This window comes from Phytophthora cinnamomi (assembly GCF_018691715.1).
Source record: "Phytophthora cinnamomi strain GKB4 chromosome Unknown Contig44, whole genome shotgun sequence".
NCBI classification, from domain to species: domain Eukaryota; phylum Oomycota; class Peronosporomycetes; order Peronosporales; family Peronosporaceae; genus Phytophthora; species Phytophthora cinnamomi.
This window is the reverse complement of record NW_027150977.1, coordinates 767,351-794,167: the sequence shown is the minus strand read 5'-3', so window position 1 is coordinate 794,167 and position 26,817 is coordinate 767,351. Positions and strand designations below refer to the sequence as shown.

At 52.3% G+C, this 26,817-nt stretch overlaps 9 protein-coding genes across 9 annotated transcripts; 4 read left to right on the top strand and 5 right to left on the bottom strand.

Annotated features, from left to right (window-relative positions):
* Positions 1-148: 148 nt before the first annotated feature.
* On the bottom strand, positions 149-9,313 carry IUM83_13776 (Phosphatidylinositol kinase (PIK-L4); the record flags this gene model as incomplete). Its single annotated transcript, XM_067938474.1, has 3 exons — positions 149-1,917; positions 2,059-2,212; positions 8,297-9,313. The coding sequence occupies 3 exons, from the start codon at positions 9,311-9,313 to the stop codon at positions 149-151; spliced, it is 2,940 nt and encodes a 979-aa protein (XP_067790695.1).
* A 170-nt stretch (positions 9,314-9,483) lies between these two features.
* Positions 9,484-10,073, top strand: IUM83_13775 (Mitochondrial/chloroplast ribosomal protein 36a; the record flags this gene model as incomplete). Its single annotated transcript, XM_067938473.1, has 3 exons — positions 9,484-9,673; positions 9,767-9,828; positions 9,936-10,073. 3 exons carry the CDS (start codon positions 9,484-9,486, stop codon positions 10,071-10,073), a joined length of 390 nt encoding a protein of 129 aa, XP_067790792.1.
* A 346-nt stretch (positions 10,074-10,419) lies between these two features.
* IUM83_13774 (translation initiation factor SUI1) lies at positions 10,420-10,851 on the bottom strand (the record flags this gene model as incomplete). Its single annotated transcript, XM_067938472.1, has 2 exons — positions 10,420-10,718; positions 10,821-10,851. 2 exons carry the CDS (start codon positions 10,849-10,851, stop codon positions 10,420-10,422), a joined length of 330 nt encoding a protein of 109 aa, XP_067790791.1.
* Positions 10,852-11,049: 198 nt separating this feature from the next.
* IUM83_13773 (putative microtubule-associated protein) lies at positions 11,050-18,190 on the top strand (the record flags this gene model as incomplete). The annotated part of the gene is made up of 3 exons (XM_067938471.1): positions 11,050-12,068; positions 17,145-17,985; positions 18,065-18,190. The coding sequence occupies 3 exons, from the start codon at positions 11,050-11,052 to the stop codon at positions 18,188-18,190; spliced, it is 1,986 nt and encodes a 661-aa protein (XP_067790797.1).
* Positions 18,191-18,291: 101 nt separating this feature from the next.
* IUM83_13772 (calcium-binding protein) lies at positions 18,292-18,918 on the bottom strand (the record flags this gene model as incomplete). Its single annotated transcript, XM_067938470.1, has 1 exon — positions 18,292-18,918. The coding sequence occupies one exon, from the start codon at positions 18,916-18,918 to the stop codon at positions 18,292-18,294; it is 627 nt and encodes a 208-aa protein (XP_067790796.1).
* A 746-nt stretch (positions 18,919-19,664) lies between these two features.
* IUM83_13771 (uncharacterized protein) lies at positions 19,665-20,639 on the top strand (the record flags this gene model as incomplete). The annotated part of the gene is made up of 1 exon (XM_067938469.1): positions 19,665-20,639. One exon carries the CDS (start codon positions 19,665-19,667, stop codon positions 20,637-20,639), a length of 975 nt encoding a protein of 324 aa, XP_067790795.1.
* A 194-nt stretch (positions 20,640-20,833) lies between these two features.
* IUM83_13770 (Glycosylphosphatidylinositol-mannosyltransferase I, PIG-X/PBN1) lies at positions 20,834-23,063 on the bottom strand (the record flags this gene model as incomplete). The annotated part of the gene is made up of 8 exons (XM_067938468.1): positions 20,834-21,091; positions 21,168-21,357; positions 21,432-21,541; positions 21,614-22,296; positions 22,362-22,596; positions 22,674-22,706; positions 22,790-22,866; positions 22,937-23,063. The coding sequence occupies 8 exons, from the start codon at positions 23,061-23,063 to the stop codon at positions 20,834-20,836; spliced, it is 1,713 nt and encodes a 570-aa protein (XP_067790794.1).
* Positions 23,064-23,567: 504 nt separating this feature from the next.
* Positions 23,568-24,795, top strand: IUM83_13769 (TKL protein kinase; the record flags this gene model as incomplete). The annotated part of the gene is made up of 3 exons (XM_067938467.1): positions 23,568-24,140; positions 24,201-24,388; positions 24,456-24,795. 3 exons carry the CDS (start codon positions 23,568-23,570, stop codon positions 24,793-24,795), a joined length of 1,101 nt encoding a protein of 366 aa, XP_067790718.1.
* Positions 24,796-25,037: 242 nt separating this feature from the next.
* IUM83_13768 (Histone-lysine N-methyltransferase EZH2) lies at positions 25,038-25,360 on the bottom strand (the record flags this gene model as incomplete). The annotated part of the gene is made up of 2 exons (XM_067938466.1): positions 25,038-25,139; positions 25,208-25,360. 2 exons carry the CDS (start codon positions 25,358-25,360, stop codon positions 25,038-25,040), a joined length of 255 nt encoding a protein of 84 aa, XP_067790694.1.
* Between the last annotated feature and the right edge of the window lie 1,457 nt (positions 25,361-26,817).

Below are 26,817 nucleotides of genomic sequence, written 5' to 3'. Positions count from 1 at the left end.
TAAAATCAGTATGCGTTCTAAATAAAACTGTTTTTGGTAAAAATAAAACACAGTAAGGACACACGTAAATTTGCAAAACAACTACCGTAAAAAGCAGTATGCATTCTAAATACCAGCTGTTTTTGGCTGAAGTGGTTGCAGCTGTCGTCTACAGGAACGGCATCCAGCCGATGTACATCTGCGCGAGGTTCTCCAGCGACGTGGCCTCGTGGATGAGCTTGTCGACTTGGCCCTGCACTGACAGCGGCAACGAATCAGTCTCCGGCAAGATGCTGCGATGGTTTGCCGACACAAGCGGGCGGATCGCGTCGCCCAGGTTGTAGATGCCGCGCAGTCGGTCATCGATGGTCTTGAGCACGAGGCGCGTCTCCTCTTTGGTGCGCTCGCTAGACAGGTCGGGCACAGATTTACCTGAGCCACTGCTGCTCTGCGTGGCTTTGCCACGACGGCCCCACTCCACTAATGGATCGTGAATAAATGACTCGAGTACGCTCCGTAACGTCTCCTTGTTTTCCCGAAGGAGGTGCATGGTCACTTCGCTCACGCGACGGAAGACACCCTCGTAGCCCGTGATTCCGAAGGCGTCGATAATGTTCGGCGTCAAGCGGAACGGCACGATCTCCGGCTTTGCTAACTTGAGGCCCTTATCGAAGAGGCAGTCGAAGTCCACATGCACGCACTCACCGTTAGTGCAATCGATCAGAATGTTTTCGCCGTGGCGATCGCCGAGGCCGATGATATGCCCCACCATGGACCAAACGGCCGCCGAGCGCGAGAAGGTGAGTCGAGCTTCGAACCATGCCGTCGGGTCGGCAAAGTTGTTGTAAAACCACTGATGAAATCTCGGTGTGAAAACTGGCATCGAAAGCACTTTGCGACGGTAGTAGCGCGCCATCGCAGAAGGGTCATTGCCGTATTTCTTCTGCATGCTTAGATATCGTTCCTTGATTTCATGCGTCAACCGAACAGGCTGTATGTACCCACGCTCCGTTTTGTGAATCTGTCCGATGAGCTGCCGCATAGCCTTTGTGTTCCTTACCCACTCCATCAGCCCGCTTTCTTCATTTAGAACCACCACCGCGTATGTGCGCAAACGGAGTTTGCGTTTGCGGCCTTCTTGATCCTTCTGTAAGAGTTTGTTGATCATCGAATTAAACTCCATCATGCGTGCATCCTTGCGTAGATCACCGGTCTTCTCACGTTTGCACAGGAATGAGTATAATTGCCCATCAGTACCTAGAATTTCAATGCGCTTGGGTTTTTCCTTGGTCATCATCACATCAGCCTTATCACTGAAAGCCTTGATGTAAATTTGAGCAGTCGCTGAGAAGGCAACGTGCTCTTCATCGCGAGGAGCCAGCCCTGTCGCCGGCAAAATTGTGGTGAGCGCAGCTTGAGTTGGTACGAGAATTCTGGTCCGAATCCGACTCAGGCGAATGTGGATCTTGCGTTGATTGTTACCAGGGTCGTGGCTGGCAAGACTAATCAGCTCTTCGACCATCCGCATTCCCTCGGAGAAGCTATCTCCTATCTCCTTAAGCCCCTGAGAGAGAAACTCCTTCTGGGCCGTGGAGATAATGTCACGCGCACGATTACGTCGCTGCTGATTCAATGATCTTGAGAGACCAAGTAACGGCCACATTGCTTGTGTCGGGTAAGCCTGCAGTACTCGAATCATAATTTTCTTGACACCATCGACCACAACAGGGTTGGGATGGCATATACGCGACGTTACTTGTGGAAAGCACACGAGCCATTCATATGCTGGCAGCAAATCAGCGGCTTCGTTGACAATTTTATCGATATCATCGAGAATTTTTTGTTCAGTAGTGGACTGACTCAGCCCGATCTCAATTTGTCTCAAGGTCTTGTTTGCTTTGTTGCTGGTTCGTCCGGTGGTAGCGCTTGCGTATAATACTTCTCCATACTCAAACCATAGCGTTAGTAAGCGTGGAAGCGACTGGAAAACAAATTTTGTTCCGTGTGATAGTGCTAGCACATAATTCTTCATCAAGTTGATCAAATGCCCGTGAAATACAGAGTCTATCACGAGCTCACCTGATTCATCACGCATTGATCCACTTAAAGCAACCGGGTGGCTCACGCTTAGCAAATACTCGTAGTATTTAGCCAGGAAAAAATACCCTTTCTCCCACGTTGGATCAAAGTGAATGACAGCTTGATACCGCTCGATCACCTTCCTACCCTGACGCTGACCAGACTCCTTCATCCAGTTAGTCGCCAAAAGTAAGTTCTTAGCACAAAAATGTGGGTCTTCAACGTCAAAATCCAACGTATTTGCGTCGATGTCCATCGGCTCCAGAATTTGCAGGGCCTCGTGCATCCGGTCTTGGCTGACCAGTAGCTTAGCCTTCTCTATCGTCGCGTATTGGTTATTTAATGCTTCAGCGTGCATCACCGCACTGGTAGCTGTACGAATGAATCCCTCTTTTCTGGCTAATTTCGCATAAAGTAGCCAGTTTTCGGACACTTCACTGCGAAGCCCTGCTTCATGCAAAAGTACTCGACGTAATGCGAGTATAGGATCACGGTACTTGAGGGACGTCGCAATTGCATCGTAGCGCATTTTCCATGGGGTTTGTTTTTTCCACAAAAGACTCCGTCGATCCAGGTCATCACATTCTTTCGTTTTCTGAAGAAATATGAACCCCTGCTCTGCCTCATGCAGAAAGTGAAGATCGTGCAGAAGTGGGTAAGCACGCTGGTACGATTCAGCAGATGCCGCAGCGAGAGGGCCCATTACTTCAAGACGTGCTGCCTTCAGGTGGCGCTGAAACTCTTCTTGTTGCCCACCATGTAAACTGTGGAGCACACGAACCAACATTAACTGTGAGACGTCAAACCCCTTCAACCGAGTACTAGCTGTCCCATCAGAAGAACTGCTTGATGAGTGAAGGAGGGGGTTCTGCTTTTCGGCACTCAGCAAGTCGGTTAGCAGCTCCCAACGTGATAGTCGCCAAGAGCATTCAAGTGCAAAAGGATACAGTGTAGCCATAAATTGCGGTTCTTGCGTCACGATGCCGTTAATATGTTGCAATGCACTTTCAAGTCGCCCCAGCTGAATTAAGCAGCTAATCATTCCAGAATACAACTCGGGTTTGATCAAGTCAGGATCTTTGTGAGCGTCCTCCGCATCCAAAATTTGAGCTGGAGGCTGCATCATTTGAAGTTGGCTGTAGTGTGCTCGGCTTGGTGGTAACGATCGGGAGGATAAAGCCGACTGAATTTCTTGTATTGCTTGTTCATAGCAAGCTAAAGCGTCTTCCCATTGGGCAAGCTGTTCATGGTCAACAATCTGATGCATCAAGTCCGAGAGGTCCAAGCCCTCTTCCTGAGCCTCACCCGGAAGATCGGCAGTATCGTGCCGATAGGTATCATACAACCGCCGCAGCGTTGCCAAACCGACAAGCGCGTCAGGTTCATCTACGCTCTTGTACAACTGCTGGAGATAAAATGCATTTTTGGAGATCAGTGACAGGTGAATTGGCCCCACCATGGTAACGTTGGCGTCCCTTGCTTCGGTCGGAGTAAACTCCTGCTGTCGTAGATAGACTTCAAAGTATTGGATCGCTCGGGCATACGCTCTGATTTGATATGCCGCGTTCGAAAGTGAGCGACTAGGAATTCCTTTAATAAACTCTTCCAAATAATCTTTTTCATGGTCATCAATCTCAGAGGGCATCTCACTTCGTGCAGATGCAGACGTTTGGCGGCTGGCAGCACTAGCACTAAGTGCAAGGCGTTTTTTCTCGCTAGTCCAGATCCATTCGTTCAGCTCATCGATCGTCGAAAAAATTGTTTGGGAGCATTGGTCATGACGGCGGAAATATTCACCAACGGCCTTTTCAGGTGTAATACTCGCGCTGTTCACAGAGTCATTAGTTTGTTCCGAATCAGGTGGCGCCATCAGGACATCATCCATCAAAACACCGCAGTCCTGGCCATCCAATACCGCCATAACTTCCTTCTTGAGCTCCTCTCCAACTTCGGATCTTCCAGATCGAAGCACGTTCTGTATCAGATATGGCAACAAAAATCGAGAAATTTGAGGGCACGTCGCTAGCGCAGTTCTGCATGCCCAGAAAATCTTTCGCTCCGGAGGCTGGGAAAGATGAATTAATCGCCGGCACCACATCAATAGCCATTCTTCGTATGAGGTACCGTACTGTTCATAAAACGAAATGTCATCATGCGCAATCTGCAGGCTTCGATCCGCGCTCGCAGATGACCGGCGTTCAGACCCGCTGCTTCCATTGCGTCGAGAAGAACGCCCACCTGAAACAGTGTAGTTTGTTGACCAATATGGCTCAACAAACTGAAGGACATCTTTCCGTTCGAATCTTCTTTTCATCCATTCGGGCATGGGAGCGCTGGAATCCTGCCTTGACTTGTAGGACGAGCCATAGGTATTTGTCGACGCCAAGCTTTGACCGCTGTGTTGTGGATCCGCCGTCATCTCTGCCAGGAATTTTAAAAGCTCTTGGATAGCAAATGCTAACGAGTCCGTATTTTCGGGCGCCGCACGCAGTTCTTTCACCAGCCATGTTTCAATAAGTGCGCAGGCTAAATCCTTTGTCGTGTACTCGCCTTTTTGATTTTGTTTCTCTTTTGCAACTGTAGCACCACCTTGGGTCCCACCAGCCGTGTAAAACATGTATAATGGGACGCGAGCACTATCAATTGCCCCCAAGGCCCCCAAACACCGAGCGCAGAGTAATTTAATCGCTTCGTGGCTCTCCGCGCGAGAAAGTTGCAGAATCGACTGCACCACGCTCGCCAGTGCTCGATCAATAAATATGTCGCCTTCGTTCTGCATCAATGCCTCCAACTCAGTGCCACGGACCACCAGACAACGTAACAACTGAGTGAGTGCCATTTCACGAACGGCCACATCAAGATGGTTTACATATGAGGATAAGTTCATTAAGTACTCGCGCAAAGGCCGACACCTTGGGTCTCCGTCTTCTTCGTACAGAACAGCGTATATCTCATCAAGCTCTGGAATCGAAGGCAGCAACGGGATTTTTGGAAACGCTGGCTTTAACTCAGCTCTCCTTTCAATGAACAAATACCGCAGAATACCCACTGCTGCCGTCATACATCGCGTTTGAACTTCGTTACGATCGCTTGAAGACTGAATGTGAGCTGTACTATCGTACTTTAAGAGCTCGAGAGACTCCACGTTCCAGCACTGACAACCGGTGATCGAACTGTCTTCGATCAAAATTGCAGAGGCTTCATGGCCGAGACATGGGAGAAAGCTGACAATAATTGAACTTAGGTTCACCTCGAGAGCTTTAGTTGAGAGCATTCGCAGGAAGTTTCCCCAAGCTTGTAGTGCATGTTCGTGCAGTTCACGTTCCGTGAGACCGACCTTCAGTGTTGCCATTACTTTTGGAACAAAAATATCGACAACACCATTGCTTTGAGTGCTGCCTGAGTCCAGAGATGAATTGCTGTAGAGTTCCAACAACCTATCGATGCTTTTGATCGCACGAATTTTAGTGGCAATCGGATTTTTACCGCTTATTCGATTGCCAAGATCAGTCATCAGCGCCAAGAAATACTGGCGAGGCATGCAACCCTCCCCAGGTTGTAGGCTTGCCACTTGCTCGATCGCTTCCGCCTCCCGCGTATCTTCGCTCAAGCAATTTGCGACCTCTCGTATCGCTCTCTTCGCCATTCGAGATTGAGGTCCACCCAGCTCCCACGCCAGTAAATTCATTAGCCGCAGTGGAGAGTGCGTAATCACATCACGCACAGTTAAGTTCTCTGGTAAGAATTTGAACAAAAACTCCCACTCTGCCAGACGGTTTTTATTCGAGACTGTTTGGACTTGATGAATGAGCAGGTCTTTCAACACGTAGTCAAGATGATTCAAGAGAAGATTAGTGATAGTCATCGGTGGATCACCTTCTGCACCATTATCGGCCATAATTGCGTCTTCCCCGGTACCATTGTACTCGTCGACGTACGCATGCAACATCCGCTCGTTTTGATTCACAACATATTTCGGAAGAACGTATGACGCGCTTGCTCGCAAGAAAACTTTGATGTCAACTTTTCCACCCATAAAGGTACGAAGGAACAACTGCAGCGTTTGAGTTTCCAGCAATTCGTCGACTAGAGAGAAATAGAGCAACTCCGGAAAATCGACGCATAAACGTCTCCATGACACATTGTGATGGACAGTGATGTGGCAGATTTGGTCATGAGCCATAGCTGCACATCGTAAACGTTTTGCATTGTGAAAACGGTTCCACATAGATACTAGCCGTAGCAAAATCCACATGCAATTATCCCCACGATCGCCTTGTTGTGGGTCGCATTCACAACCAACGGCACCCGAAGTCAGCATAATCGCCGCGATGAAATTTTCATCAGTGCTTTCTTCGGCAGCCGTCATAAGAGCCTCTAACCGCTCCATTAATCCAGCAAGACCATCCCTAGCCGGGTCAATCATTGCATCAAGAAGGCGGGGGTGATGAACTATCGATCCTAGTACTGCTTGGCGAACGAGCCCAGAGCGATGCTCAAAACATGTCAAAAGATAGTCCACAAATCGCACAGCAGTCTGATCGTTCCCGTAGTCGAGTTCACAATGCTCAAATACGCTCGACAGCGCGTTTATTTTGACGATCTGCATATCCTCGGAAGCGCCACCAGTCTCATCGCAAAGTATGGGCTCGAATAGAGCGAGAGGAATTGGCACAGCTTGGAAGCTGCTGACAAGGTCTCGACATTGGCAACTGCTGGAGCGGCAACGGGCAGCGCTATCTTTTCTTTCGAGCGGGTTACTTATTCCATCCGCTAGGGCCTGACCGTACGCTGTTGCGCAGAGCATTGCTCCACACGCTTGTATAATACTTGACGAGATCAACTTGGACCTCGTACGCTGAATTTTCGCGCACATAGCCTCCATAACACACGTAGCCATCTTTTTGGGGGACGTTATAGATCCAGCTACGACAAAGAACGCCAGTAAAGGGGCCATGGCAAGATAGGAACAGACTGCTGCATCGAGCGATGTCTCTTGCAGGATGCCCTGGTAAGCAATTCTCCAGGGAAGAGCATTCCGCCAAGCATCCTCATCACTCAGATTGAGTATCACAGGTCGTGACCACACGAAGTAGACCAAGAATGGCCCGCGTAAAACCACAGATTTCTGAAGAACTGCATCGAGCATCGCCTCTGAACTATGGACGAAGTCGTATGAAACTTCGACCAAGCTCTCGGACGGAGGGATGTCGTGGCATTTTGGATGAAGCTGGTAGAGCTCTAAGAATTCCAAATATTCCCAGCAGGGGGGCGCTGCAAATGATTTGTCTCGTTCGATACTCTTTGCAAAGATCTGCTGAGTCTCGATACTCTCAATAACTTTGATCAGTAAGACCCGATATTTTTCAAGCTCGTGATCGTCAAAATATCGAAGTAAAACAAGCCATAGATCTAAGTACTCACTCGTGATAGAAGTGAGTGAGGGCGCGTACGTATTCAGAAGAAGATCCACACGCTGAAGAAGGGCTCGGAATATGGCAAAACTTTCCAGTCGTACAAATGCCACTATGTACCGACGGAGTGGCAAAATGACCCGCAAGCCTGTGGAAATTGCAACTATGCTTTTTCGATCGCTCCCGTTTCCGATCGAGATCAAATCAAGAATCCATTGGCCAAGTTTTTCGTGCAGCTCTGCGTTGCTATCACGATGCATGCCATTAGATGGACTCTGCTTCCCCAAAGAGATCTCATTTCGCTTTCGTTTCCTTGTTGTATTGACATATTCAGTCGACTTTGTCCTAGCGGAGCCATTAGCCACCAGCTCCTTGGATACAAAACGGATAACTCTTATCAGCACTACCTTCGTCGACAATACACGATGAATACCGTCAATGATGCTTGAAGTGACTGCGGGGTTCGATACTCGCACATCGACATACCCCAACAGATCCACGAATAGCGAGGCAGGAGACGCGGTATTGGACTGGCGAGTGTACAGGTTCAAAATCGAAAGCACGACCATCCAAATTGATTCTACGGTGCTTTTGCTTTCCCGATTAGCCCCACAAATAGGTTGCATATTCTCACATACCCATGACTCAAAAGGTGGCCACAGCACGTCAGTGGCAAACTTGGACAATCGTGGGTACGCTGAACCAACCAGTTCAAGAATGGCAGCACAGGCTTTCAGTATGCGGGGGTTGTTCTCATGGACACAACTCGATTTCAAGTACATCAGAGTCAGGCGGACAAACCGTCTTTCCATAGACATGCTCACCTGGAGCATCGTGTGAAGCAGTCGAAGCGTGCTTCGAGTAACTTCGCCCGCCCCTTGAGTCGACACGGCGCCGTTCACAAAACCTCCATCTGCGTTCTTCACAAGAGCCTCATTCTTTACAATGAACATCTCCACCAACTGGCACAACCTGTCAAACGATGGGTCACCCTCCAGCATCGCATGATGCTCCCGAATAATCCGGTCCGCCAGTGCAACCACAGACTCCCGAAGCGCCACAACCATCCCATAAGAACTAACATGAATCGACGGCAGCATCTGCTTCAGCTGCTTCCTGCGTTCGTAAAGCTGGTTCCCATCAGTAATGGGCATGCACCCGCACAGCGTGACGTTGCTCTTCGCGCCCAATGGGCCGTCCGCGTCTTGGTACACGTGTATCGCCGTGTCCAGGTAGCACGCAATGCTCGCCCCGCCCTGCAGCACATCGGTATCGTCTCTATTCTTCAGCGACTCCTCCAGCAGGAAGCAGTCCTCCAGCAGCTGCACCGTGTCCCGGAACAAGTGGATGAAGCCGTACACGTCGTTGCGCTGCAGGAACAGCACCATCTGCAGCGTCACGTTGCGCACGTCTCGCTGCGCCTGCCGCAGCCGCTCGTTGGTGTAGAACGACACCATGTAGAACAGCATCGTGGCCAGCGTCGGGTAGGACGGGAAGCCCGAGGCCGCCGCGTTCGCGTTCTCCATGAAGAGCGTCATCGAGTGCGGGCACGCGCCGCCGCCCAGCAGCAGCGCGAGCAGCTGGCACAGGTCCTGCAGCACCGGCACGGCCCTGTCGGTCGGCAGCGTGGCCACGGGCCGCATGAGCTTGGGCAGCAGCTTGCGCAGCTTGGTCAGCATGGTCTTGCAGCGGCGGATGGCCGCCGGCGAGCTCGAGTCGTAGGTGCGGTCGTCGTGCTGGCGCTGGTGGGCACGCACGAGGCGCAGCAGGCTGTCCACGTCGCTCTTCTCCGCCTCGTCGGGCGCTGACGTCGGCGCCGGCGCCGGCGCGCGGGTCGCCATAGTGCGGAATGCGGAATGCGGAATGCAGGTCGCTGGACGACGGACTTCAACGTACTTAAGTGAGGTTGGTGTGGCGCACATAAGTTGCAGGCAATGTCCGCTTAAGTGCGGTCCCCCAGGCCAAGCGATTCGTCCGCGCCACTCCGACCGCACGCTCAATAGGCTCAAGAATGGCGACCAAGGGCGTGTGGCAGCTCAAGCAGGTGACGATCCGCTACTGCCAGCACAGCGGCAGCAGTCGCTACGTGCGCCAGCTGCTGGGTGACGAGCGCTTCCTCCAGTTCGTGGAGGAGAACCCGCAGGTGCAGTTCGAGACGGAGCTCAAGGGCGCGCGCCACCCCGTGCTCATCGGCGACTACGGTGCGTGCAGCAATTCTATACGACGGTGTTTGCTGTGGATTGGACGGCAATTAGGTGCTAATTAGTGGGGCGAGGTGGTGCTGTGCGTTGCAGTCACAAATGAGCAGAAGGTGTCGGACATCAAGAACCAGGACATCCCCTTCATTCTGAAGCAGGTGCGGATCGGATCCCGCAACTTTACTATGGGCTGCCCAATTGACACCTGTAATTTATGCTATTGTTGCTGACGTAAATGCTGTATTCGCCGTGCTACTTTGTTTAGCTGGAGCGTCTTCGCAACTCGAGCGGCCGCAAAATGACGCGCATCAAAAAGCCGGTGTTCTCCAAGCGCCCGACCATCCAGGGCATCTGGCAGCCGGACCTGGACTTCCCGGAGTTCAAGATCAGTGACCGCACGTAGACGTCGACGCTGCTGGTTCGAGGGGGTGCAAAATGCAGGTGTCCGTCGACGCTTTCCCGGCACTGTAGGATCTCAAGTTTCTACGCTGGAAAAAGTGTTCGTGGTTATTGTCAGCTCGATAAGAGGACGACTGAACTTGCAGTTAGCGCTACCGAGGGCTCTCTCAACTAGTGAAGCATCAAATATATTCTTTCAGCAGCTGCCGAGAAGCAGGAAGAGAGGTCCACCACCTCATCTCCCTCGCTCTTTCCATCTAACTCTTCGGAATCACAAACCAGCGACGCTCCCCCTCGCACCGGCAGCGGCTGTGGCAGCTACAGCTACAAAGCTACAAGGCCCTAGAGGCTTAGAAACCGTGCAGCACCACCTGGGCGTCCGAGCAGATCTCCTGGTCCAGCAGGAACTCGCGGATGTTGGTCCGCTGGTCGCCCGACAGCTGAATAATCTCGCCCAGCTCGTCGTCCTTGACGATGGCGCCGTTGCAGCTGAAGTTCTTCTTGAAGGCCTTGAGGATGCGCTTCACGTCCAGGTCGTCGGCCAGGCCCTGCACCGTCGTCAGACACTTGCGGCCGTTGCGCTGCTGCACACGCACGTGCACCTTGCCGCCGCCGATGCTCGAGTCGTCCTTGGCGTCGGCGAAGGCGTCTACGCAGCGAAAAGCGTCGCAAACATATCAGCACATCGTCCCGCATCTAGCCCACGCCCTGTCATAATTCCTATCGCGCTGCAGCGGCTGCAAGAACGCACCGAAGGTCTGGAAGTTCTGGATGTCGGCCATGTTCGCTACCTGTCGCGTTTGGTATTGAGTGGCGCCCGACGCTACGGATTCTCCTGATGCTCTCTTCCGCGCCATGATTGGATGAAAATCAGAGGTCCTCGACACACAACTCTCACACAATCCTATCTCGAACCCGATTGGACAAAACTGAAATTGAAGTGGCGAAAGGGTGCGATCCATCGACGGTAGCATTGTAGCATGGGCAACGCGCTGCTGCTCGCGGCCGTGAAGGACCGCCAGGCCGTGGCGCTGGCCGACGCCATCCTGCCGTTCGACAACCTGCGGCTGCATGAGGTGGAGGCGTTCTGGCGCGCGTTCTACGACTCGGCCACGAGCTTCGCGCTGTCCAAGAGCCAGCTGCGCTCCATTTGCTGCCGCGCAGTCGCCGGCGGCGTCTCCAGTCTGCAGGGCTCCAATGCCCGCGTCGCGCAGTACGCAGACGCCGCCTTTGACCTGTTCGCCGACCCTTTCATGCAGAGGAGGTGGCAGCAGCTGCAGCCTAGCGATCGTGTGCTGCAGAGCCAGCAGTACTCGAGTTCGAGCGACAGTCTGGCTGCGATCGACGCGCTCGAGTTCCTCTCAGCAATTGCGTTCATAGCTGCAATCCCACTGGATGAGAAGATTGACTTGCTGTTTGATTCGTGGGATATGTCGGAGGACGGCGCGCTGGATCTGGACGAGTTCACGATCTCGTTGAAGTCGACGCTGGCGGGACTGGCCAAGATCATACAGCCGGTCGCACCTAGCCTCGCCACTAGGACGACAAGCGTGGATCCCGTGGTGGATGAAGAGGAGATTATCCTCCTGGCGGAATCGAATTTCCGCGAGATCTCCAATTGTGGGGCTATTGTGAAGGTTGAACAGCAGGAATTGGTCACTATCACCTGTGAGCAGTTTCGGGAGTTCTGCGTGAAGAACAAACGAGCCAAGGAACTATTTGATTTGTTTGATGTAGCAGATGCCAGTTCCGAAGATGGTGGTCTTGCATATGGAGATGCGGGAGGCGTGATGGAGGCTGCTGAAACTTCCGAGTTGGCGGCCAAACTGGATAAGCACTCTGAGCCCTCAGATTCTACGACTGTTGCGGGTGTACCAGTGGACGCTCTGCAAGATGATGTTGGCGACATGTTTTTGGCAGTAAAGCCATGGATCGGGGCTATTGTGGCTCCTAGCAAAATTCCACCCCTCTCGAAAGGAGCCCCGCTGGTCTCAGTTCAGTTGGACTGGATATTTGGCTATAGCGCGCAAGATTGCAAGAATAATGTACGCTTCATCTCAACTACGGCTGGTGCTAAAGCTGGACGCTTTGAAGAGATAGTATATCCTGCCGCTGCAGCATGCGTTGTTCTAAACACGAAAACTATGAAGCAGCGCCACCATCTAGCCCATACCGACGATGTGCTGAGTTTGTGTCTACACCCTCGTCTTCCCCTCGCTGCAAGTGGAGAAATCGGCAAACAGCCCAAAATCATAGTCTGGGACCTAGAATCTATGGAAGCACAATGTATTCTACAAGGGTTTCACAAGCGCGGCATTTTGCAGCTAGCTTTTCTGACCCCCGAGATGCTTGTATCAATTGGAAGTGACGACGATCACAGCATCGCAGTTTACGAATCGAGCAACAACTGGAAATCTGCTTCACTGAAAATCTCAGTGAAAGGCAACAAAGCAGCCCCCTTTCACATTACTACGAACCCTAGGGTATCAAATGAGTTTGTTGTGTGTGGCCCAAAGTACATTCAGTTTTGGACCCTGGAAGGGAAAGAACTTGTCTCAAAAAAAGGTTTGCTGGGGAAAAAGGGGTCGTTGCAACCGTTTCCTGTGGCACAATATCTCGAAACAGCCGATCAGGCTGTAGTTGTTGGGACAAGCGATGGTTGCTTGTATCTTTTTGTTGGACGGCAACTAACAAATGTCATAAAGGCCCATGGCGGGGCAATTACTGCGCTGTTTTACTCATCAGGGCTTTTGTTATCGGGAGGACGAGATGGTGAAATCGCTCAATGGGATGATAAACTGAAGCAAGTGGGGCCCCCAATACAGATTCAAAATGTGCTTGAATCATCCTCGCAACCTCAGCGAAAATCAATTCGAAGCTGTTGTTTCTCTCCTGACAGAAGAACAATTCTTGTTGGCACCCTAGCGTCGGAAATTTATGAGCTAGACGCGAAGACTGGTCAAAACATCCACTCGGAAGCTCTTATCCAAGGGCACTTCCAGGGGGAATTATGGGGATTGGATACTCATCCAACGAAACAGCAGTTCTCTACAGTCGGAGATGACCAGACACTTCGCGTTTGGGACTTGGTAGCGCGGCAGGAATTGGGTTTCGTAGAACTACCAATTCCAGGGCGAGCTTGCGCTTACTCTGGAGACGGTAAACTAATCGCAGTCGGCCTTGGAACTGAGGACTCCGGTAAACCTGGAAGTGGGTCTCAGTTGAAAGGAGGCAATGCTAAGACACGGCAGCCTAATGGAGGTTTCGTGGTTTACAGTGCTATTGATTTAACCTGTGCAAAGGAGGCCTGTTTCGATGCAAAACGTTGGGTAGGTGATATCAAGTTCTCACCCGACAATCGAACCCTAGCAGTTGCAAGTCACGACTCTAAAATTTATCTGTATAATGTCTTGAAGGGTTTCTCACGAACTCACGTATTTAACAAACATTCGAGTTACATCACACACCTTGATTTCTCGCTGGACGGGAATTATTTGCAGAGTACCTCGGGTGGATACGAGCTTTTATTTACCGAAGTGAAAACTGGAAAGCACATTACAAATGCCACTACCTTCCGCGACGAGTTGTGGCACAGTATGACCAGCACGCTGGGGTGGTCCGTACAAGGAATTTGGGAGCCTGAAAGTGATGGCACAGACGTAAATGCCGTCGATCGATCTAACAACGGGAAACTGCTGGCAACAGGCGACGACTTCGGAAAGGTCAAAGTTTTTCAGTATCCTTGCGCCCTGGAAAAAGCATCGTACCTTGAACTACGCGGGCATTCTTCCCATGTCACAAACGTGAGATGGTCTCCTGATGATAGCTGCATCGTTTCAGTTGGTGGAAACGATAGATGCATTTTTGTCTGGAAGCACGATAAACAGCCCAAAGGAGAAGACAACCTCAAGCGTCGCTACAGCGAGACTGACAGCGACAGTGATGGGATCGACTTACTCAGCAAGAGAGCTGACGATCCATTGGAGGTAGCGGCGACGAACGATGACATCGGTGATGAGTTTATGGCGGTACGCCCTTGGTTAGGAGCTGTAGTCGCTCCATCGAAAGCTGCGTCGATGAAAGTGGACAGCACATCTCCGCATACCAGGCTAGAACTGGAACGGGTTCATGGCTATCAAGCTCAAACCGCTTCAAACAACGCGCGATATGATTCGAATGGCAAGGCGGTGTATCACACTGCGGCGTTGGGTATTGTGTTCGACAGAAGTTCTCAACGTCAGGCATTTTTCAAGAGTCATGACGATGATGTTGTGGCACTGTGTGCTCATCCGAATGGTAAAACGTTCGCAACTTCACAAATGGGTAAAATCCCTAAGATCTATGTCTGGGATTCGGTTAGTGGAGAAGCTGTAGCACCCTGTTTGGAAGGATTCCACCAGCGTTTCGTGAACGCGATATGCTTTTCAAGCGATGGTACAAAACTCGGAAGCGTTGGTGGTGACGATGATCATTCCATTGCAATTTATTCATGGCAGACGGGGGTATTATCCTGTCAATCTCGCGGTGAGCGCAACAATGTGCGCGGAATGTGTTACCATGCTGCTACGAAGGAGTGGGTTACGTGCGGCGATAAGCATATTCGTTTTTGGTCAGAGCAAGGGAAGAACCTCACATCAAAAAGGGCAATTTTCGGGACGAAAGCGTATCAAAATGGAAAGGTGCCGTCGGTCTTTGACTGTGTAGCCTCTTTCGGGCAAATGGTTATTGCGGGTGGTTCGAGTGGACATTTACTCGTATTTCAAAGTTCTGTAGATGTAAGTAAAGCAGTTCTTGCTCATGACGGAGCTGTACTGGCACTGTATGCAACTGAAAGAGAGATCATCAGTGGTGGAAAGGACTCGAAGATTGCAGTTTGGAACGACCAATTAAGCAAGGTGGCTGTTTTTGATATGAAAGAGTATACGCTACAGGGGGCTAAACTGTTAAATCCCGAAATTCGGAGCGTTTGCTCCAGTCAATCCTCGCCTCGAGTATTCTTAGTTGGTACTGGAGGTAGTGATTTACTTGAGCTTGATGCTAGTCGAGCACAGCCAACGTTGTCAACAATTACGCGAGGGCATTTCAAAATGGAGGTCTGGGGACTTGCTTGTCATCCAGCCAAGCCCGAGTACTGCACAGTTGGTGATGACCAAACTATTAGAGTTTGGTGCCTGGCTAAAAAGGTCCAGCTGCGGTTCCAACGATTAGAATGTGCTGCTCGTGCCTGCGCTCTAATGGACTCGGCAGATATCGTCGCAATAGGGTTTGGAGGGCGTAACGCTAGTTTATCGAAAACAGCACAAGCGAAAACAGGAGGAGTCGTAATACTTTGCTATAGTGACTTAACGAAGAAGGTGTTCGAAGATCGACCGTCCAAGCAAGCTATTAGTGAGATGAAGTTTTCACCGAGTGGCTCCGTTCTTGCAGTCGGATCGCATGACCATAAGATTTATCTGTATCGTCTTGATCGGAATGCCACTAAGGTGGCAAAAGCAGGAGTCTTCGATAAACATCAGAGCTACATCACCCACCTTGATTTCTCAGCGGATGGCCAGGTGCTACAAAGTAATTGTGGTGCCTACGAACTCCTTTTCAGTAACGCTACAACAGGCAAACACATCACGTCTGCGAGCAGCACAAAAGATACACAATGGCACTCATGGACATGTGTACTTGGGTGGCCAGTACAAGGCATTTGGCCACCGTGCTCAGATGGGACGGATGTGAATGCAGTTGCCCGGAACTCACGGGAAGATTTATTGGTCACCTCGGACGACTTTGGTCTAGTCAAGCTTTACCGATATCCTTGTGTCACAAAAAATGCAAGCTCATTGGAATACCGTGGGCATTCCTCTCATGTGACCAATGTGCGGTGGTCGTATGATGATGGCTATGCCATTAGCATCGGGGGAAATGATCGATCGTTGATGGAGTGGAAAGTATTACGAGAGGACGAACGTATCCCGACAGGGCCAGCGAAACAGTTGAGTTTGGTAGAAGCAGAGGAAACCACGGATTTGTCAGCCGAATCGGAGGAGGAGGAATTTGATGATCCTGCGGGTGATGAGTTCATGGCGGTGAAACCTTGGGTTGGAGCAATTGTCGCGCCAACAAATGCCGCCACTCCGAACTCCCGCGAACCAGACATAAGGCCTGAGCTTGAATGGGTATATGGCTATCAGTCTGAGGCGTCGCAACAAAACCTGGTATACAACGCGCAGGATGAAATCGTTTACCACTCGGCTGCAGTGGGGATCATCTACGACTCGACGAATCACTTGCAAAAGCACCATGTCGGCCACAACGACGATATCATCAGTTTTGCTGTGTGCGACACTAAACGCAACCTTATCGCAACAGGAGAGCTTGGGAAAAAGCCTGCTCTGAGGATATGGGATGCCCACACGGGTGAGCTCCGGTGTGAAATGAAGGAGTTTCACGCACGCGGTATCGTATCACTAGCGTTTAGCGGTGATTCTACGAGACTGGTTAGTGTGGGAGATGATGATGACCATTCGCTGGCAGTTTGGAGTGATGCGAGCAATGGGTCCTGGACATTGGCAAAACTTTTGGCTACAGGCAAAGGCGATAAGGCGGTGAACCGCTTTGCTTCATTTGGGACAAGCGCCGACACTATTATCACTGGGGGTGTCAGACACGTGCTGTTTTGGACTGTTCAAGGCAAAACCATCGTCTCGAAAAAGGGAGTAGTTGGTAAGCAAGGAAGTATTCAGACGTTCCCGTCAGGCTGCAACTTTGGAGGGGACTTTGTCACAGGGACGGCAGGCGGTGAGCTGTATGTCTGGCGGGGGAGTGATCTTTCTAGAACGGTCAAGGCACACGACGGAGAAATTCGAGTAGTGGCTAGCACAACCCTCGCTGATAACCCTGCTGGAAAAGCCCCTGTGCTGCTTTCAGGTGGGAAGGACGGTCGCGTTATCATGTGGAGCTCAGCGTATCAATCGCTTAAGTGCTTCGATCTGGACGCGTTACACATCAGTAGCTTCGGAAGAATCATCAACAGCGTCTTTCTAAGCTCCAGTGGTAGAAATCTGCTTGTTGGCACTTGCTCCAGTGACATCATCGAGATCGACGTGGCAAGCGGCAGTGTTCTGAATAGCGGACAACCACTGTTCTCCGGCCATTTTGCATTGGAACTCTGGGGACTAGCAGTGCATCCTTCTCAGAGGCAATTTGTGACAGTCGGAGATGACCGTACATTACGCGTTTGGGATATGGACGCCAAGCGTTTGATCCAAGCGCGTGCCCTCCCTGCGAAAGCTCGTGCATGCGCTTATTCACCAGATTCTGAGCTGGTAGCGGTGGGCTTCGGTGGTGACAATGGTGTACGGCAAAGGAAGAAGCCCGCACCTAAGCAGGGGCAGACGCAGTCGAGAGAGGGTGGCTTTGCTGTTTTCCGTGTACGCGATCTGGATACCGACAAACTCGTGTTTGAGGATAAACCCGGGAAGGAGTGGATCAGTGACATCAAGTTCTCGCCCTGCGGAAACATTTTGGCTTTGGGATCTCATGACAACTCCATCTACCTCTACACCGTTGGTTCTGGGGCATCTGAATTCAAGAAGCGCAAGCCGTTTAGTAAGCACAGTAGCTACATCACGCACTTCGACTTTTCAGAGGACAGCAACTACCTGCAGTCAAACTGCGGCGGGTACGAGTACCTATTCTGCGATACAGCATCGAGTAATCATGTGACCCGAGCGTCATCTCTACGGGATGTGAAGTGGGCGACCTGGACGTGTACTTTGGGCTGGCCCGTGCAAGGCATTTGGCCCGAATGTGCAGACGGCACTGACATCAACGCCGTTAGTGCATCTTCATCGCGTACGATTCTAGCGTCCGGGGACGATTCCAGCAACGTCAAGTTTTTCCGCTATCCGTGCATTCCAAAGGGGGTACGTATTGCAGCCCTAGGAAACTACAAAAGCCTGACGTGCGCTCACTCACTCACTCATGTTGTTCTTGTATCCGCAGTCCAAGTTCATTGCATGCCGAGGCCACTCGTCGCACGTTGCGAACGTGCGCTTCAGCTTCGACGACAAGTACCTCATCTCCGTCGGTGGGAACGACCGGTCGATTTTCCAGTGGAAGCTGTCGTAGCCTCCCCACACCGACCTATTCTAGCACGTACTCTCCTCTATTTCCTCTTGATACCGGTCGATAAAGCTGCAGTCTCTCCTGCCCAGTCGGCAGTCGCCTGTTTACTTGGCCTCCTCCACTTTCTTGCGGGAGAAGGTGTTCTTCGCGAACTTGAGCGTCGCCAACGTGAACGGGAAGCGAATGACCTCGAGGCACTCGTTGGCGACGAAGGCGATGGCGATGTTGCCGTACGTCGGGTCCAGGCGGGTCGGGTCGATGAACTTGTCGAGCCCGATCTGCATGATGACGTCGATGATGGCGGCGCCCGAGATGAGCCCGGCGTCCAGCGCCGCGTAGATGGACAGGCCCGACACCAGGTACAGCGACGTCCACCAGAAGAAGAAGGGCATGCCGTACTGCTGAATCGTGGCCACGAGCCCAGCGGGCTTCTTGGCCACCTCGACCTTGAGCGCCTCCACCTCCTTCTTGAGCGCGGCGTTCTCCTCCAGCAGCTCCTGGATCTGCTGCCTCTTGCTCTTGCCGCTGCCGGCCAGCTCGTCGTCGCGGCTGGGCAGTGACGCGAACGTCTGCGTCTGCAGACTCTTGGCGAACGAGCCCTGCGCGCCGAAGCGGGAGCTGCGCGCAGCGATTAGCGGTGCAAAGGACAACGACGGACGCACCAGGCGCGGCGCCAGCAGCGAGGAAGGGCGGCTGCGCAGCAGCGAGCGGAGCGCGGCACCGTGCAGCATATTGACTTGGTGTTGTAGGGTCAAAGGATCACTGAAGGCCGTCCGATGCATGTCGGACAGAGGTTTGTACGGGATTTGTACGGGCTAATGACACCGAACTCTGGTCGGTACGCAACTTGATTATTTGCTACTGTACCGTCATTCTGAAGTAGTGTAGCCATGTCGGCTGCAACTTCGACTGCAACTTCGACCATGAAGAGCTGCATCATGGCGACGGCGCTGATCGTTCGTGGCTTTTATGCCGGCGACGTTAATTGCTACGCATGGGCAATGCCAAGTCGATCAAGGGCCGACTGAGTCAGGATGATCGGTCGCTGGCGGTCCGCCCGTTGCGGATGCTTCGGCGAAGACGACTCGGTCCGAGCGGACGGCGTCGAGGCCACGAACAACTCGATCAGGCGCAGCTCTCGAGAATACCGCATGAGCAAGCCTGCTGCTGTGCTGTGCGCACTCATCTGGGCGAAGCACTGAGTCGTAGCCAGCAGCGGCCTGGGATCTTTTCAAGCGCGAGTGGTGCTTGGTGTGCCGTCTTCTAAACGTGGAAGGCCGTGCTACAACTCGCACAGTCGCGGCCAGTTGTTCGCCGGCCGTTTCTGCCCGGTGGCATAGGGCCTCTACGCCCAAGATATCGCCGCCTGAGGCCGAGGGACCGGAACGCGCAGTTCGCCTCAAGCGACCCAGCTGTGCGTGCGCGTGTGTGAGAGTACGCCATTCAGCATCTCGAGCCGCATTGATTGATTCTCCTCATGACCGGCGCCACGGAAGTTTGCCGACGTGCCGGCGATGTGTCAGCCGCACCGCCGGCACCGGCAGCGTCTGCCGCAGATGACGGCGCGTCGGGCGCCATGTCTGTCGTCGTGGCCGTCGAAAAGTCGCTGCTGCGCACGCTGGCCTTCGTGCTGTACCAGCTCGACCGGAGCTGCGCCAAGTACTGCGCGTCGTCCATCTTGCAATGGTACATGCAGCTCCAGACGCAGCTGCCGGTGGCGGCCGTGGACTCGCTGGACCGCGTGGCCGACTCGGTCATCTCGCTCTCGGACGCGCAGTTCACCGAGTTCTGGCGCTCGCTCGTGGCCAAGGAGCTCGAGGAGGCGGCCCGCAGCCGGCAGCAGGTCCGGCGCCACCGCCGACGCTGCCGCAGCGACGACAGCACAGACGAACACGAGGAACAACACGTAGTCAAACGTTTCTACCAGCAGCTCTTCCTCGGCATCCAACGGTTCTTCGCGGCCGAGCCTTCCGACAAGGGGCGGACGCAGACGCCGTGCACGTCGCCGGTCGACCTCGCGGACTCGAGCCACAGACTGCCGCAGCACAGCACGCGGCACCAATACCACAGAACGCACGACCAAGACGACGATGGGTCCGACAGCAGCCGGAGTGACGTTGGCGAGAGCGACGATGAGTTCGAGCCTGGATGGGCGGTGGAGTACTTGGAGCAGGGCGCCAACATCCCGTCCGAGATGACGCGCCGCATGGCCAAGATGATGCACTCGAACGTGCCGGCCAACCTCTTCCGCGCCACAGTCACGGTTGGCGGGGGTGACGACGACGATCTGGGCATGAACTACTACATGGGGGCAGTCACGCCTGGGTCGTTTCCACCGACCCCGATTACGAGGGACTTGCAAACGCGACGGATGCATCACTACACCGTCACGGTGCTGGACCACGCCACCCTGACGTTGCGGCTGCTGACGGAGGAAAACTACAGCAGCTGAACACTGCACAAACCAAAGCAAAACAAAGCAGGAGGCTGCTGGGACTCCCTAGTCGGAGAGCTTATGTATTGAGGCACAACCTATTTCTCATCGAGGAAACAAAGCGCGGCAGGTATAAAAACGGTATATGTAAGGCAAGATTGAAGATGTTACCAAGCGGGCTCAATGGCGTGTGTTTTGAGACTGGCAATGGTTTACTCAGCTTTAGCTTTCCAACTAGCGGTAGACGGCATTTGAGTTCGCTTTGCAACACCAGCGGAAACCCACAGAAGCAGCGCCGCACCCATGCTCGCAAACAGCAGTGTCACGGAGCTAACCAGTCCACCTGAAGGCAGGTAGCCGACAGGGGTGAGTACCTCAGTTACTGGAAGAGGGGATGTCGTCGCCAGGCGGAACCATCGGGCATCCCCACTTGATATTACTTGGTCTGCGTAGCCTGTCAATCCCCAAGTCTAATGATCACGACCACACAGGAATTTCAGGATTAGTGCCGTTGCTTTCATTGCAAAAGAGTCGTTGCCGGCTTACCTGAAAGAAATTACTCGCAGCATCGACTCTCGTTTGCGTTGGCTTTCTTACAGCAGATCGCTTTGCATCTCGGCAAAATAAAAAGATATCAGGAGCGATAACATAGGATTGTCGATATAGGTCGTTTTCTGATGGGGCTTGATAACGGAAGTGAATCGGATACTCCAGGTGCACTTGGTTGGTCGCCGGCCTGACAAAAAGCAAGAAGCATTTCATGAGACTTACGAGACTCCATCCAGCGCAACAGGTGGAATCGAGTCATACACGGCAAACTCTAGGCCGACAACATGTTGTGCTGAAACCGGAGATGGTCGCTCAATTTCGATGTGCTTCGTGAAGGACAAGAGCTTCAACTCGCCAAAGCGCTCCATTCTCTGCAAATCAAGCCAAACATTAAGATGTAATATTAGCAGCACAACCATGAATTTGTTTTGGATTGAACGCACCCGAATCTCGTCCAGATCAAGATAGGCAGTATTTGATACTGGAATGCGCACAAGAAGTACTTGGTCCTCAGAATATTTGGCACAAGTACCGTGTTCCATGGTCTTCACGTCCATGACGTATCGACGGTGGAAGCCCTCACCAGCGATAGTTGTCTGCACCGACGCTGTTGCCGTCATCATCGGTACTTGAATGTTTACAACAGACAGCGACTGCGGCAGCTTGCTCTCACGTTGAAGCTGAACGTACTGGATCGTGTAGAGATCAGCGTCTTGCTTGACCGATGCCACTATAAACAGGCTGCTCTCAAGTTTCCCAAGTCGAAGAACAGTCCTCCAAGATTCTGCATCCAACTTTTTTGCGACCCAGGTCTCCAAATACTCGACCTCAATTGTCGGTGAAGAAACTGAGCTACGACCAACTGTCACCATAGCAAACCGGTGTTCACGTCGAATAAAACTAAAACTAAAGCCTCGTTTCGCTTCAGCCAAACCGCGTTCCACTTTCGAGTTTGGAGAATCAAGGATCCTGTTGAAGAATGAATCACTTTCATTCTTCGACGCGAGGGGAAAAGACGAGGAATAGCAGAGCCTTGACGATCCCGCAGTTGGTTCACGAAGTGTCTCCTGCATCGGATTATTTGTCTTCCACGCCCGGTAATCGCAAAAAGATCTGGCTAAAAACCCTTCATGAATGCACACGGCAGTATGAGCCTCCATCGACCAGCCTTGCCAAAGTATCAAACCGTACCTCTCGACAGATCAGGCCGGATTTCAAGCGTAGGGAGCGCACTCTGTAAGACTCCGCGAACATTCGTTTCAATCCGTTCGCGGTGCGTCTCATTCAAGTCGCCCCAAGAGGCGCCTTCTCTCAGCTTGACTTGTAGATGAATACCCTCGGCGTGTACTCTGTCGAACTGTGGCAAGTTCGCCACGAACCGATCAAACACGGAGCTCTGTGCATCCGAAGCTGGGACCCACGAGACCTACCACCACGTAAAGTATACGACTCTAAAAATTAGTAAGACGCACTTCTCTCCACCTTGTCAAACCAGCGTCCTACGTCGACTGCATCGATGAGGGGGTCGAGTTGCACCTGTACATGTACACAGCAACATATTTTCGTAAAATATCCAAGTGGTGTGCAAGAGTATACGCTCACTCTTGCACTTTGTATACCTCAGATGGCGCATCAATCTTCGTGTTGAAGGTGCCCAGAGCTCCGCCATGGGAAGCCTCGACAATGGTTTGGTCACCTGAAGGTAACATTGGTCAGGACGATAACGTCGCGCGGCTGCAGAGCAACACATTGCGGGTTAAGCGCACCTGCCGCATGGGAGACCGATAGCTCTGCATCGAGGTGCTGCGGCCATAGCGCCAACGTCGAGGGGCTGGCAGCAGCGCCGGCACCAGCGGCGAGGACGCCGAGGAGGGGTATCGTCCAGCGTCGCATTGATGTCGTGTTACGAGTGTTGGTGTCGTGAACACGAAACTTGTGTGGAGTACATAATAGTTGAAGTGAAGTTCTGATTGAGAGTATTTATTTTAACGAGGTACAGTGCAATTTGATTAAAAAAAACGAGGTGATTGCGTTCTTGTAGGTTTCTTCTGTATGTTCACTCAACGTGGCAGTGATGAGAAACAACGGAGCCCCCCGCGTAAAAAAGGTAGCATCTTTTGGCGAGTGTGTTGTATCGTGCCGATCAATGTGATGCACTGTCGGTCGACGAAGACCGAGGTCGTCTTCGACAGTTTCCACAGGATGAAAAAAAAGAGATGAAAATACGCGAGTACAAATATATCATGCACGCACAACACCGCGCATTTGATTTGGTTTGGCTGACCACGAGTCTAGGACTCGCTTCCTGCGTTCCTTATCACAGTTCCTCGCTTATTGTTTCGTGGCCAGCTGCACGGAGCACGCTCGCTTGGATCGAAGATTGGAGAACTTGATGTCATGGGTGGCATGTTCTCGCACGAGCCCGTGACAGTGTCGCCGCTGACGCACCACTTCCAGTCGACTACACAAGCTGGCACCCTCGTCTACGTTGCACTGGCGAAGAAGAAGCATCGCGTGAACCCGATCACCGACTCGCGGCGCATTGACAATTCGCTTTTCTTTGGACTAAAAGTTCCTTTCGAGGAAATCGAGATCGAAAGTCAGATCGGCACTGGCACGTTTGGCGTCGTGTACAAGGCGTTCTACAAGGGCAAACACATTGCACTAAAGCGACTCCTGGCGCAGCGCTACTCCGCCAAGACTGTGCAAGATTTCAAGAACGAGCTCTCTATTCTGTCTATTTTGCAGCACCCGAACATCGTCCAGTTTCTTGGTGCCGTGCTAGAGCCACCGACACTGTGTCTTCTTACCGAACTTTGCGCTGGGTCACTGGCCGATCTTCTACAACTCGCTCGTAGCAAGCAGCTCAACATTACGTGGGGTCTCACACTAGAAATCGCGATGGACTGTGCCAGAGCGTGCGCCTACCTTCACTCACTCAACCCTTCCGTACTCCACCGCGATATTAAGGTATGGCATCCTTGTAACACAGGTGCCTTTCAAGCTAAGAACTAATATTCTCTTTCTTAGGGGGAGAATTTGCTTATCACTGAAGACTTTCGATGCAAGTTGAGTGATTTCGGTCTTTCACGGAGTCTTGACAAAAACTCCAATGCACAGACCATGTGTGGTACGCCGCGATGGTTAGCGCCGGAGGTGTTCCGTGGCGAAGACTATTCGGAAAAAATCGATGTCTACTCCTACGGCATCGTATTATGGTGCGCAACCTCATGGCTTGTGTCTGATCTAAGATTATGACTGCTCTAACACGTTTACTGCTACCAGGGAGCTCTTTTGTTTCAAAAAACCCTATCTGGACAAGGACGCCATCAATCTGGCCTATCTCGTGGCGCACGAGGATCTTCGACCTGAGCTTCTACCCCACATTCCCGAGATCCTGCATCGGATCATGAAAGCGTGCTGGGACCCTGACCCGATGCAACGGCCGTCCTTCAGCACCGTCATTTTCCTGATTGAAGAGGCCAAGAATGTTGTGCCACTGGGGCTGGCTATTGACCTATCGAAAAGCTTCTCTGAGGCAACTGCAGTACAGCGACACATCTCGACAAGGCCGAAGACTCCGTCGACCAAGAAAAACTACGGACTCACCTCAGGCATGATTTAGATTGTTGCAGCGAATATGAACCGTGTTGAAGTTGTTACTCCGCGTCCAGTGATTTACTGTACTCCTGCACGCGTGTCATTCTATTCCCACTGTGTATTGTCGGAATGCTCAGCATTGAATATACTACGAAGTAAGAGTCTACAAAATTGTGCACGATTCCTGCTGCTACCTATATGAACCACCAGTATTCGGAGGCTAATCACTACCGGTAGCAACTGTGCAGCAATCGTAATCACGATCACCTATCTCTTGACGCTCTGGTTCTCCTCCTTGGCGAACAGGTCGTCGAACTGGCGCGACTGGTTGATCGGGTTGCGCTTGAGGTTCGCCACCCGGAAGCGGAACTGCCGCCACGACGACCCGCGGTCCTCGCGCGGCTCCAACGTGTGGTGCAGCTCGGCGAAGCGCTCACGTACACGTCGGGGTTCTGGAAGAGGTAACGCAGCGACATTCCCGTGGCGGCTACGGCAGCGAAGGTGGCGCAGAAGACGACAGGGAGGGTGGCCTTGGCCGTCGTCCAGAGGTTGATGAGCTTGTAGCCCTGACGCTTGACGACTTGGACCATGGTGGATTGGATGGGTAGGAGTGAGTGGGGTGGGCAAGCCGGTAATAGCTGGTCGCTACTGTATTAGCTGGGTAGCTGGTTGCTGAACTTGGCCTAGGGAGGGAGTAGCGCGGACGGACAGATCAGGCGAAGTGATCGGTCGAGGGGAAGTTGCAGAATGAGGCGAGGTTGCAGTGACCTACCGCGGTTGCAAGAACTCTGGAGAGCGTTCGTGGCAACGGGAAGCGACCACATTCACCCTGTCTATCCATGGTAGACAGGTAAGCAAGTGCAACTTCGACTTGCCCCGCAGTGGACACCGTCGGCATAGCTTCAAAGACACGTACGAGCAGACACGCACTTGAGCGGTAATACCGGTATTTGGGCTCGTGATTTGCCGCACCGAAAAACTGCCGCGCCGAAAAACGAAAAACCCAGGCTGAAAGGGAAACACCCAAACCTCCAAAATGGGTCAACATGGAATGGGAACGCGAAAATGCGTGCACCGGAATGCGGTTCTCCGCGATAGCTTCCCAGTCTGTCAGCACGCCCTGCACCTCCTTCATCATTTGGACGACGTTAGCTTCCTTTGGCTGGATCCGATCCACCTCGCGTAAAGCAACTTCAGGTTGCAGGAGCGCATAACCACCAGGAATCGTTGTTGTTGACTTGTGCACATCCGTGAAAAGTTTACCCACTCCAGCGATGCGCTCGTCGACGCGAAAAGTCTCTTCGACGCAGATAATCTCTCACCAGCGTGCGGACCCGAATTCTGCACTGTCCCCAACACCTACTGAGCCTCGTGGGAGGCCAAAATCACTCTTATCTGATTGAGCCTTGCCTCCAGAGCACCCTGGGTACGCTGACTGGCTCAGTACCTTCGTCATCAAGGCCAGTATCTGCACGTACTCTTGCTTGTCTTGAGACAGCACGCTCGACATCTCGAGGTGCTGCAGCACGCGTAGAAGCGAGAAGAGGTTTCAACTTCATAATTCGCCACTACGGGTAAAATGTTTGATGTGTTTTAGACGAAAAACTATCGAGTCCATACTATCGACTTGCTAGCTTCGATCGATCGCTGCTCACGTAACTTCTGCATGGTGCTCTTGATCGGGCTCAAAGCCAAACGGTTCTTTCGGCACTTCTCAGTATCGCCCGAATCATGTTGACCTCCTCTTGCTGCGCTTTGGTCATGCCCCAAAGCTCTCGAATGGTTGACCGTGCCGTCTCCATGGAGGCGCCTACTCTGGCGCGCTCGAAAACCGACAAATCGGACTACGTCAAGTCGGCCAGTCGGAGAAATTGTTGCTCCGCTTCCAGCAGTTCAGCCTCCGCCTTGTCAAGTGCCGTTTGCACGGCATCCGTCCAAGTGGTCAACTGGGTGTAGGTTGTCGTATCTACCCAAAACCTGAACTGATCGTGTCCCAAAGTCGTCGATATCGCGTCCACGCCGCGACTCATAGGGACAAGGACCTCGT